The 12,713-nt window shown below is 50.9% G+C and overlaps 1 protein-coding gene across 1 annotated transcript in view; it reads right to left on the bottom strand.

The window, feature by feature from the left end:
- The window catches only part of LOC148147395 (uncharacterized), a 61,227-nt gene that overhangs the window by 38,063 nt on the left and 10,451 nt on the right, over positions 1-12,713 (bottom strand). The window contains exons 4-5 of the mRNA XM_087996011.1: positions 11,711-11,858; positions 4,942-5,061 (exon numbers count right to left, since the gene is read on the bottom strand). Coding sequence (XP_087852137.1) covers positions 4,942-5,061; positions 11,711-11,858 — 268 coding nt within the window. The remainder of the gene's footprint in view (positions 1-4,941; positions 5,062-11,710; positions 11,859-12,713) is intronic.

The following is a 12,713-nucleotide window of genomic DNA, read 5'->3' as shown; positions in this document are numbered from 1 at the left end:
AAAAACAGAGTTAATGTTTCCAGTCCAGTGATCCTTCTTCAGAATTGCTGAGTTTCTCCAGCACTTTGTGTTGTGTTTCTGATTTCCAACACCCACCGTTCTTTGTTCCATGTTACTGTGGTTTATCAGGTCAGGTTTCACTCTGAGATCTGATGTGTCCAGTATCACCATCAGCTGGGATTGGGACACAATTAAAGTTACCTGGGCCTTGGGCGTTCTGTATATCCAGAAGGTTCCCATTTGGTCTCACTGGAGTTGATCTTGTTCTGATCCCAGCTGGAGGAGAGAGGGTACTCCCTGTCAGACCCACCCTGTCCACCCAGAGTCTCACTGCCTCTGCATGTTGCTCTCACCGTGGTTCAGGTGAGGAACAGACCATCACAAGCTCCTTGTGGGATGTGCCTCAGTGGGAACAGATAAACTCATCGTCCGGGAATGACTTTATCGGCTAACAGCCTGAGGTGGAGCCAAATGTGGACAGGACTGACACCACCTTCAAGGCCCCTCATTTCCTTACCCTGTCTGACTGTTCCCAGTCTATCGCCACTCCCTATCCCACCTCTGCCCTCCCCTGAATTCCTTGTGTATCCCTCCACCCCCTTGACCCCATTCCCCCAGCTCCCCTCACTGCCACAACCTGGCCATTCCCAATGCTCCATGCCAGCTGCCAGCTTTCTGTCCCTCTCCCTTGTGCCGTAACCAAGAGAAAGTGCTGCCCTCAGACCAAACTGCAGAAACCTGCCTCTGTGCATCACCGGGAAACAAACGTGAACCGGGCTCACCAGATTCTCACACACTGCTGACTGGGGCTTCAAGGAGGGACTGGGTTTTTATGTTCATGAATATTCATGGGATCCAAATGTAAACCAAGTAGGAAGCCCCACAGTCTGGTGTAATACCTGACAAACTGTAAACACACGGCTTTATCTCAACACCACAACCTGTCATTGGGAAATACAACAATTCACACCCGGCCTAATTCAGCCACACTCCCAGCACATCTCCTCAGTTCATCAGAAAAGCCAGATTGGACGGATAACATTAACTCTGTTTCTCTCTCCACAGATGCTGCCAGACCTGCTGAGTTTCTCCAGCACATTCTGATTTCATTCCATTTCCTGGTCTTGCATGTTTCATGAGATCTCCCCGACATTTCTGCTCTTGCTGTAAACCAGGCAGTCAGTCTGGCCGACTGTCACTCGGGAGGCTGGACAGAATGATGGAAATGTCTCCCTCCAGGGAAGATCTTGAGGAGCTCCACCTCCCCAGCCTTGTCAGGTTGGCCTGGGCAGCCTACAGCCCAAAGGACTTAACACTGAGTTCCCCAATTTCCAATAACCTTCCCACCCATCCCCCCATCTCCCTTACCAGCCCCACCCCCTCCCTTCCATTCCACCCACTGACCCTTCCTTCCAGCTCCGAACTGGACCTATCCCTCCCATTGACCAACCAGGTCGTACCCACTACCCATGTTCACCAATCACTGCCTCACCATTCTGCTGCTCTCCCCACCCCTCCCCTTCCCTCTCTTTATCTGATGAAGGGTTCGACCTAAAACATTGACTTCTCCACCTCCTGATGCTGCCGGGCTTGCTGTGTTCTTCCAGCCTCCTGTTTGTCTACTTGGTCAGGTCCTTCACCCCCTGCTGGGCTCCCTGCACCCTCCCCATTTCCCCATTAATATCGAGGCCCCTGTCCCAGCCATTTACACTGAATAACATCCTGATTATGGACATACTGCTATCCACAGGTCTGGATCAATAATATCATAGAATCCCTACAGTGTGGAAACAAGCCATTTACTAACCAGTCCATTCCGACCCTCCGAAGAGTATCCCACCCAGACCCATTCCACTAGAGTATTACTCTACATTTTCTGTTTGAGAAAAATAAGGCACTGGGGACCGGGGAAGCGAAAATCATGGAGCAGGTGGAGGGCATGGGTTGTGTCCCGAATGTAGGTGTGGAGTTCTTGGACTAAGGGGGACAGGACGGTGTCAAGGTATGCGGAGATGAGTTCGGTGGGGCAGGAGTAGGTGGAGACAATGAGTCGGCCGGGGCAGTCAGGTTTGTGGATTTTGGGCAGGAGGTAGAAACAGGCGGTGCGGGGTTGTGGGACTATGAGGTTGGAGGCGGTGGATGGGAGATCCCCCGAGGTGATGAGGTTATGGACGGTCTGGGAGATGATGGTTTGGTGGTGGAGGGTGGGGTCATGGTCAAGGGGGCAGTAGGAGGAGGTATCTGCGAGCTGGCGTTTGGCCTCAGCGGTGCAGAGGTCAGTGCACCAAACTACTACCGCGCCTCCCTTGTCTGCTGGTTTGATAGTGAGGTTGGGGTTGGAACGGAGGGAGTGGAGGGCTGCACGTTCCGAGGGTGAGAGGTTGGAGTGGGTGAGAGGGGTGGGGGAGTTCAGGTGGCGGTTAATATCGCGGCAGCAGTTGGCTATGAAGGGGTCGAGGGCAGGTAGGAGGCCAGCACGAGGTGTCCAGGTAGATGGGGTGTGTTGGAGGCGGGAGAAGGGGTCGTCAGAGGGTGGGCGAGAGTCTTGGTTAAAGAAGTAGGCACGGAGGCGAAAGCAGCGGAAGAATTGTTCGATGTCACGCCGCGTGTTGAACTCATTAATCCGAGAGCGTAGGGGAATGAAGGTGAGGCCTTCATTCCTGAAGAAGGGCTTATGCCCGAAACGTCGATTCTCCTGTTCCCTGGAAAATGCTGCCTGACCTGCTGCGCTTTTCCAGCAACACAATTTCTACTCTACATTTTCTCCGACTACTGCACCTAACCTAGATACATGTGAACACTGTGGGGAACTTAGCTTGGCCAATTCACCGAACCTGCACATCTTTGAGCTGTGGGAGGAAACCGGAGCACCCGGAGGAAACCCACGCAGACACGGGGAGAATGTGCAAGCCCCACACAGACAGTCGCCTGAAGTTGGAATCGAACCCGGGTCCCTGGTGCTGAGAGGCAGCTAATCACAGAGTCACCGTGTCACCTTAATCTCCTGTAGTTCGATGTTTGGTCAATAAACAGATTTATTCTCGCGGTATATAGGAGGAGATGGGGTGGGAAAATGCAGATATACTCAGATGATGACATGATGATTGTAAATATAAGATCTTGTTCACCTGAAGCCAGGAATTAAAGCCTGCCTTTAGCTGAAGTGAGTACCCTTCCACTGACACCCTCCTTCGACTGACTGAACTGGTTCTCACCCTGAACAACTTCTCCTTCCAATCCTCCCACTTCCTCCAAACGAAAGGAGTAGCCATGGGCACCCGCATGGGCCCCAGCTATGCCTGCCTCTTCGTAGGATATGTGGAACAATCCATCTTCCGTAACTACACTGGCCCCACCCCCCACCTTTTCCTCCGCTACATCGATGACTGTATCGGCGCCGCCTCGTGCTCCCACGAGGAAGTTGAACAGTTCATCCACTTCACCAACACCTTCCACCCCGACCTCAAATTCACCTGGACAGTCTCAGATTCCTCCCTCCCCTTCCTCGACCTTTCTATTTCCATCTCAGGCGACCGAATCAACACGGACATCTACTACAAACCGACCAACTCCCGCAGCTACCTGGACTACACCTCCTCCCATCCTGCCCCCTGTAAAAACGCCATCCCATTCTCCCAATTCCTTTGACTCTGCCGCATCTGCCCCCAGGAGGACCAGTTCCAAAAACGCACAACCCAGATGGCCTCCTTCTTCAAGGACCACAATTTCCCCCCCGACGTGGTCGACGATGCCCTCCACCGCATCTCTTCCACTTCCCGCTCCTCCGCCCTTGAACCCCGCCCCTCCAACCGCCACCAGGACAGAACCCCACTGGTCCTCACCTACCACCCCACCAATCTCCATGTACAGCGCATCATCCGTCGTCATTTCCGCTACCTCCAAACGGACCCCACCACTAAGGATATATTTCCCTCCCCTCCCCTATCAGCATTCCGTAAAGACCACTCCCTCCGTGACTCCCTCGTCAGATCCACACCCCCCACCAACCCAACCTCCACTCCCGGCACCTTCCCTTGCAACCGCAGGAGGTGCAAGACTTGCGCCCACATCTCCCCCCTCACCTCCCTCCAAGGCCCCAAAAGAAACTTCCATATCCGCCACAGATTCACCTGCACCTCCACACATATCATCTATTGCATCCTCTGCACCCGATGTGGCCTCCTCTATATTGGGGAGACAGGCCGGCTACTTGTGGAGCGTTTCAGAGAACACTTCTGGGACACCCGGACCAACCAACCCAACCACCCTGTAGCTCAACATTTCAATTCCCCCTCCCACTCCACCAAGGACATGCAGGTCTTTGGACTCCTCCATCGTCAGACCACAACAAAACGATGGTTGGAGGAAGAACGCCTCATCTTCCGGCTAGGAACCCTCCAACCACAAGGGATGAACTCGGATTTCACCAGTTTCCTCATTTCCCCTCCCCCCACCCTGTCTCAGTCAAATCCATCAAATTCAGCACCGCCTTCCTAACCTGAGATCTTCTTCCCGACCTCTCCGTCCCCACCCCAGTCTGACCTATCACCCTCACCTTGACCTCTTTCCACCTATCACATTTCCGACGCCCCTCTCCCAAGTCTCTCCTCCCTACCTTTTATCTTAGCCTGCTGGACAAACTTTCCCCATTCCTGAAGAAGGGCTTATGCCCGAAACGTCGATTCTCCTGTTCCCTGGATGCTGCCTGACCTGCTGCGCTTTTCCAGCAACACATTTCCAGCTCTGATCTCCAGCATCTGCAGACCTCACTTTCTCCTGAAGTGAGGAGGAGCCATGTCAGTAATACTGGAGACACAGCAGGTTCCAGATAAAGAGAGAATAATCCCCAGATTCATCCACAAAGGGAATAACAAACAGAAACACTGACAGTCTGGAATCCATATCAATACAGATTCAGAGGGAGTGGGTTCCTTCCATTACCTGGACGGAGAGTTCGTTCTTCAACTGAGTGACAACGGCCCTCGGGTTCCCGAATATAGGTGACGCAAATGGCAAAGAAATCCGAACAGCAGTGACCTCCATCCGACCATCAGGGCCCACCTGCACAATGATAATAAGATTGTTTGTAATAGTTTCCATCGTCTTTTACTGAACAAGCCAGTGACAATGTCACCTTGTTGTTTAATAATTCCATGGTGACAGGTTGAACGAGGCAGAGAGTGGGTTTTAAGGGAGTTGACGATCTGTCACTTCGACCTTCACTCTGAATGAGGGATATGATTTGGAGGAGCTGGTGTTGGACTGTGGTGGACAAAGTTAAAAATCCCACAACACCTAGTTACAGTCCAACAGGTTTATTTGGAAGCACTAACTTTCGGAGCACTGCTCCTTCATCAGGTGGTTGTGCTGTAGGATCATAAGACAGATCACAAAATTTGCTCTTAATCTTGTGTCTTACAATCTTATACTCCACAACCACCTGATGAAGGAGCAGCGCCTCTGAACGTTAGAGCTTCCAAATAAACCTGTTGGACTACCCCAGCATTCCACAGTTCATCAATCTTTCAGGAAGTTTGAATGGGAATCAGACAGAAAATGCAGTTTATGGACTTGGAGCATCCCTGAACCCTCTGTTTTTAATGATGGGGCCCATCTTGGTGTTGGCACTAGGAGCGGGTGCTGTTCCCACACAAGGAAAAGGTCCAATGGTAATAGGACCGGGGGGGGTGAGGGACATGCAGAATGGGTAAGTGGGAGTGGGTAATGAGGTGCCAATCTCAGTGTCCCCTCACTGAAAGACAGGGCCTGGCACCATCTCAAAAGAACTTTTCATCCTGTGAGCAGAGCGATCTTGTTCATCAGGATCACTTGGTTGATTTCCAACTGCCCTCTGAAATGGCCGAGCAAGCCACTCAGTTGTGTCAATCGCAATAAAGTCTGAGTTGGACAGCAGTGGGTCAGGAAGGCAGCTCACCACCACCTTCTCAAAGGGAATTACCAACGGGCAAGAAATGCTGACCTCGCCAGTGACACTGATGTACCAGGAATAAATTGAAGGAAATAGTTTAGTATGAAAACCTGGTCCATGTTTTCTGTTAACCTGGATCTAAAAAGACAAGTAAATGAGGGAGTTTTGAATATGATGTAAAAATCATTAGCTTTTGTCATAACTCTGGGAATAGCAGGGTTTGATTTCCAGTCCATTCCCCCCGTGAGGTGGAACAGCAAAGAGAGTGAGGGGGCATTGAGCTCCTGTGTCACCACTGGGCACACAGAGATTCACAACAGGCAGGGCAGGGCTGGGAGGAGGGGATCTGAAGCCCTTACCCCCTGACTGTTTGTGTTTTCTCAGACAGGACTCCGTGCTCCAGAAGGACAGTCAGCTGCTGAGACCAGGGAGCTGTATTCCACTCGGAGAAGGAGGATCCTTCAGAGGATGCAGCATCACATCATTCCCCGACACCCCCCCACCAACACAGACCCTCTCCGGGCAGTGGCTATCTGCTCACTATCTGATACAATGTCACAAGCTGGTGAGTACATCCCTGCCTCTCCTGAGCAGCTGATGGAGGCTGTGATGACTGAAGCCACTGACAGACAGAGGTCTGGTAGAGGCCAGGCCCATGCTGAGCCCCAGGCTGATGAGGGGCCTCTGCAGTCAGTAACATGGAACCTGCTGCAGTCACAGCGAGAGGTGAGGGAGCTGCCAGGGGTTGACAATCCCATGGGTGGACAATGGAGGAGTCCATTCAGGCCATCGGTGCTATCCTGTCCCAGCCGTGGGTGTGTCATGCTTCCTGTATCGATGGGTGCGTGCCCCTCATGGAGAGCCACATCCAGCAGGTCCCTTGATGGATACACACCCACAGGGTGACCAGGTGAGAGAGGAACAACATAGCTGGAGAGTCTCTCCCAGGGGCTCCTCCATCTCCCCAACACACAATGGGGCAGGTGTCCCTTGCAGTGGAGGAGAAGAGACTCCTTCTGTCTCGGGGCCTTCTCTCAGTGTGCTCCGAGTACACACAGAGCATCCTCAGCCCCTCTGCCAGTGACCCCAGCACCTCCAGTAGCCATGGGGACACAGTGAGCTCCTGTAGCTGTGAGGCAGTCCCACAGCATGTCAGGGTCCTTCAGGCCTCAGGCAGTGAATGGACAGCTCCCAAGGACATCAAGGAAGGCAGTGTTTGGTCATTACCTCAGCTGGGTCACTGTGTGGGGAGAGTCTGGGCCCTAGACCCCCTTACCCCCTCTACATCCTCCTGGTCAGATGAGGAGTGACAATTGATGATGTGACCCTGATGAAAAGCCTCCCCCCTCTGCAGTGTGAGGTTGCACAGAGCACAGGGACAGTATGGGAGGCCCTTTCTGGGACATAGTGCAGACCAGCCAATGGGATCACATGTTTAAGAGGCCAAGGGCCTGCTCCTGCATTGCTGGGTCACACTGTGACAGGCCGTGTACCTTTCCCCTGCTATAATGGGAGGGCTGGCCACGTGTCTGTGTCTGCAATGGCCACCCCTTGTCCCTGAGGATCCTTTCCGGAAGGTGCCCAGGAGGAGAGAACAGCTGGAGCATCGGGAACAGGGACAGTGTGTGGATCAGTGACTCCCAAACTTTAGACAAAAATCACTGTGTTCCCAGAGCTGTGAGAGTGTGGGTGGGAAGAGGGAACTGTGACAGCATTGGAGGGACAGGGGGGAGAGTTGTGAAAACTGAGGAGTGCAAAGGGAGCTGTGAGAGTCTAGTCTTGTCGGCTCACTCCCATTTCCCTTGATTTATTCTGTGGGATACAAATTTATTGCTCTCATGTGCCCATCAAATTTCCTTTTGAAATTACTGATCCTTTCCACCCCCAATAATCTCGAAGGTAATGAATCCCACGTCACAAACACTCACAGTATAAAAACATTCTTCCTCACACTCCCACTGCAACTTTTATAAAAACCTTAAATCCCTGTTCCCTGACACTTGTACAATCAGGAAATGGCAGTAGCTTCACACTGTCCACATTCTCCAATCTTCTCACTATCTTCTGCCTCTCTGTCAAATCATCCCTCAATCCCCATTGAGGAACGTGCAGGGATTGGAACAAGGTCAGGCAGCTGGCTCTCAGAATATGCACTCCCTGATTGGGGCTATTCACCTGTTTCAGCCAATAGGAGAACATCACATGATCCAGGGTTCAAAGGTTGGCTGTTGCTCTGAAAGGGAAGTGACACGATTGAGCTAAAACCTGACAAAAGGTGATTTTGGAAAGACTGTGTTTAGGAGCAATGGCAAGGCGAAGTGCATGAGCAGGAACTCAGCAACGAAATGGGAGACTTCCCTGAAACTGGCAGGTTATAGTGCAACAGGTTTATTTGAAAGTATAAGCTTTCGGAGCGCTGATCCTTCGTCAGGGGTAGTACTCTGAAAGCTTGTACTTCCAAATAAACCTGTTGGACTATACCCCAGTGTTGTGTGATTTTTAATTTGTGCACTCCAGTCCAACATGAGCATGATATTCTTAAAGGGGCGGCACGGTGGCTCAGTGGTTCGCACTGCTGCCTCACAGCACCAGGGTCCCAGGTTCAATTCCAACCTCGGGCAACTGTCTGTGTGGAGTTTGCACATTCTCCTTGTGTCTGGGTGGGTTTCCACCGAGTGTTCCGGTTCCCTCCCACAGTCACAAAGATGTGCAGGTCAGGTGAATTGACCATGCTAAATTGCCCATAATGTTAGGTGCATAGGTCAGAGGGAAATTGGTCTGGGCGGGTTACTGTTCGGAAGGTCGGTGTGGACTGGTTGGCCCGGTGGGCTTGTTTCCACACTGGAGGGAATCTAATCTAAAAAACCTCCACATCATCCCTGAAAATGGGCAGAAGTATCTGAAATGAGGGGGTCCAAATGACCTTTGCAGCAAATCTCCAATCATTGTGCTTTCTGTATAACCCAGTGTTGTGTAAGGGTAATAGGACCCTGGAGCAAGCTTGCTGAGATGTCATAGAGCTGCACATCATTGGGTATAAATACACTGGGAAAAACACTGGAAGGTGTGACTCTCTGGAAGACATGGGCATCAACACTGGAAGGAAACAGATTAATCATTTCCTGTTGTAACTATAAGTCAGATGTTGGTGTAAGGTCACCATGTATCTGAATATTTTGTATACAGCCTCATGACCAGTGTTAATGTGAAGAATAGGCTACGATAGGCTTTCACTTGTCTTCTCCACAACCAGTCTGTCTCAAACCCAAACCTCACTGTGTGGCAGAAAAACCCAGGAGTAAAGAGGAAGCAGTTTGCCACCTTGTCAGCAACAGCCTTCAGTTCACTCTGACAACAGAAGAATGGGCTGATTTATCTTACTGCAAGTGATGCAGGAACGAATGGGGAAAGATACATTGTGCTTTAGGTGATTCTCTAAGACTGACAGATCGATTTCATTCCCAAAATTTAATCAATAAAATTATCAAATCTTTGAAGGCCAGTGAAGTTACATACAGAGTAACAATTGTATTGCAGAGGGAGCTGTGCCTGGGCAGATAGATTACAGCTGCCATTTTGAGATTTGGAAGTATATTGCCCGTGTTGAGAGCACAAATTCCATGTTGGAATAGGAAGGTCAGGGAAACTGAGACATCAGGTGAAGGAGAGAGCTCCATTTTTTAATGGATTTAGGGAGGAGGCACCTTGTAGCTGTGGGCAGACTGAAGGCCCTCATGTAGGAGCTTCCAAATGGAGTCAGGACAGATTGCAAGGGAGATGACACCTCAATGCCTGGCCCTGCCACTAAATAGTGTATGGTCTCACGTGTGTGGGAAAGGTGAGTGCATGCTCCCTCCATTGGGACATCCCACCAAGTGTACAACATATTCTTAACCACTCAATACTCCAAACCCTTCTCACTAACCACACACACACACACACGCACACAGACCAACACCAACTCTTGCTGCTCCTACTCCCATCCAGCTATTCAGCTGTGGGTCATCACCCCGACACACTGCAACAGACTCAATCACATTTTACAGGAGAAGGTTCTCCATAATAGCTACAGGGCCGACAGAATCAGTGGGGACAGGACCATTTCATTCACAGAGGGACCTCTGTGAATATGCTGAGAATCATGGGGACAGCTGGAACAGAGCCCATGGCTTCATGGGGGACATTAAGGATGACGGTGAGTAACTGCCCCTGCTACTCTCAATCCCCTCCTCACTCTCACCCTGAGATGGGGAATCAAATGAAAGCTGCAGACTGTGGGACCATGGATCTGGTGCTTTCCTCTGCCTCTCCCTCCAACATCCCAACCCTCCCGTTCTGATTGGCTGCTTTCAGATTCCCAGGAAGTACCGGCTGGGGACCTCCTCACAGCCATGAGGAGGCGGAAGTTCAAACCCAGGTCACTGGTGAGGGGGCATTGTAACGTGATCTCACAGGTGAGCTGCCAGGGAAAATGGGTACCTAGTGTGCCAACTCCATGGAGGGCAGGTTCTGCTGCAGGGAACACAGATGGGGACATTAATGGGAGGCCTACAGAAGGAGGTTGATGGGAATGCACACTGAGATGCTTGGTACATTAGCAGGCCATGTCAGACAGTCTATCAAAGGGCATGGAGAAGCTCAGTCCCAATGTGACAGAGGGCACTGCACAGAGCTTGGATCCCATCATTTCCCCTGTGGCAGTGGGAGCCAGCTCCTTGACTGCAGCAGCTGACAGGGCAGTGATCCAGTATCTGTGCTCACTGTCTCAGCCTCTGCTGAAGCACAGACAGAAGCCAAGAAACCCCTCAGTACTGCAGTATGAGTTCAGACTGAGGTCGTGCTTGGTCCCATGCAGGCTCAGACCCGCTGTGAACATGACTGTGGATCCCAGTGGGCAAAGGGGTTTGCTGGGTCTTGGAGCAGGCCAGCAGCTTGTCCTCCAACAGATCACTAGGGACCTGGGGATGCTGCCTGGGGGACTGGCAGAGGCACCATGGGGCATCAACCTGCTGCCCTCTCTCAGGGTAACAGCATTTGTGCTCTCACTGTGGCCACTCCACCAGTCCCCTTGCTGTTGTCCCTTACCCTGTCAGTCCAGACAGCTGCTGTCTGTTGTGAGATGGTGCAGTCTGAAGCCAGGCCCAGGGTTTCCCCAGGAATTCCTGCAAAATACACCTGCAGTCTCCCCCATTGGAAGTCAGCTGCCTTCCACTAACCATGCAGTAACCAATGGGGTAAAGCTGCACAGGAACACCAGGACAGGCCCTCGGGCACTGCACAAGGATGGTCAGTTCCCATTTGTCCATGTCACTGGCTATGTTCCTGAATAAAGATTCTGTGATGCACATGTTTGTTGCTTGGCCCTGGGTGGTCCAAGTTGGGGAATTCAGTATTACATCAGGCAGGGAGGCTGCTGTGTAAAACCAGGATAGCAGCTCATCACCTGGTTCCAGCCACACACAGGGCTCAGGGGGCACCTTCTCAAGAGGCTGTACCATGTGGGGTATACTGGAAACAGCTGGCACCACAGCACCCATCTCCAGGGGGGCACAGGGCTCATGTAGTCTCATCACAAGCAACACTACAAAGCTGAGACTTTCCCCCTTGGTCATTGTTCAGATTATCCAGTCAGAAACGATCTGATTCTATTGAAATGTTGCAGTTAAATATTTGTGTGATCTTTACTCCGGGGGGTATTTAATACTCAAATATTATCAAGTCAGACAATGTCACATTTCCTTACTGCACCCTTATTAATTACTGCATTGTGAAAACACTTACCCATGAGAAAGTGGCAGTAACTGTAAATGCTAAAACACCTTTCACATCCTCTTTGGTCACAGCAGCCTTACCATTTGGAAGTACAAAGGTTTCACTGTCCATTGGAAAATCCATATCCATCAGGACCTTATGTAGATCAGACTCCAGGCTGGAAAATGCACAGACAGTTAGCTCTGGACTGGATAAGAAACAGGGATTCACACACTAGGGTCAATATTAACTTATTTATTACAGTTCAGTCCATGTCATGAACCAAAAACAGTAATTGCTGGTGAAAATCAGCAGGTCTGGTATCTGTGGGGAGAAAGCAGAATGAATGTTCCGAGTCCAGTGACTCTGCATCAGAACCCATCAGCCTTTATCATGATGTCATCACTATGTGTGCTGCTCTGATCCCTTACTGCCATGCTCAGTCTGATAATAAACACACTGTAATAATTGCTCAGGTGTCTGATCCACGTTTCTGTTATTCCCCAAAGAAACCACATCACCACCAGCTCAAACATAGCAGCTTCAATGGGGGCATCAGTCTCTTCTCAGGTCCTTCTCAGATGAATCTGAAGAACCATGAGGTAAGATTAAACTGGGAGACAAGAGCATCGTCAGACTTCCTGAAGGCAGTGGCTCAATGGCTTACCCAGCGTGAGGTGCAGTTACTGAACACTAGTGACTGATACAAGGTCAGTCAGGTAGATCTCAGAGAATATGGGTTCCCTGTTTGGGGCTGTTAACCTGCTCCAATCAGGGAGCCCTGGCTGACAGATACAAACTGGAGTGTCAGGGGTTCTGCTCCCTCCAGGAGCCAGCTCTGAGCTCGCTGGGTCAGTGTTATTGACTACGCTGATGTAAATAAAGGGTGACTTGGTGATGGGACACCAGCTTTCAGTGAGTTATTTCTGTAATGATGAGAAAAAAGCAAGTTCCTGAAGAGATTGCAACAGGTGCCTGAGTTGGGGTCAACATTTGTGGTATCGTGCTGCTATTTGGGAAGCTTGACTCATTC

This window comes from Chiloscyllium plagiosum, unplaced genomic scaffold, assembly GCF_037043375.1.
Source record: "Chiloscyllium plagiosum isolate Xiang-an unplaced genomic scaffold, Cpla_swu_hap1 HiC_scaffold_17, whole genome shotgun sequence".
NCBI lineage: Eukaryota > Metazoa > Chordata > Chondrichthyes > Orectolobiformes > Hemiscylliidae > Chiloscyllium > Chiloscyllium plagiosum.
This window is presented reverse-complemented; position numbering and strand designations above follow the sequence as displayed.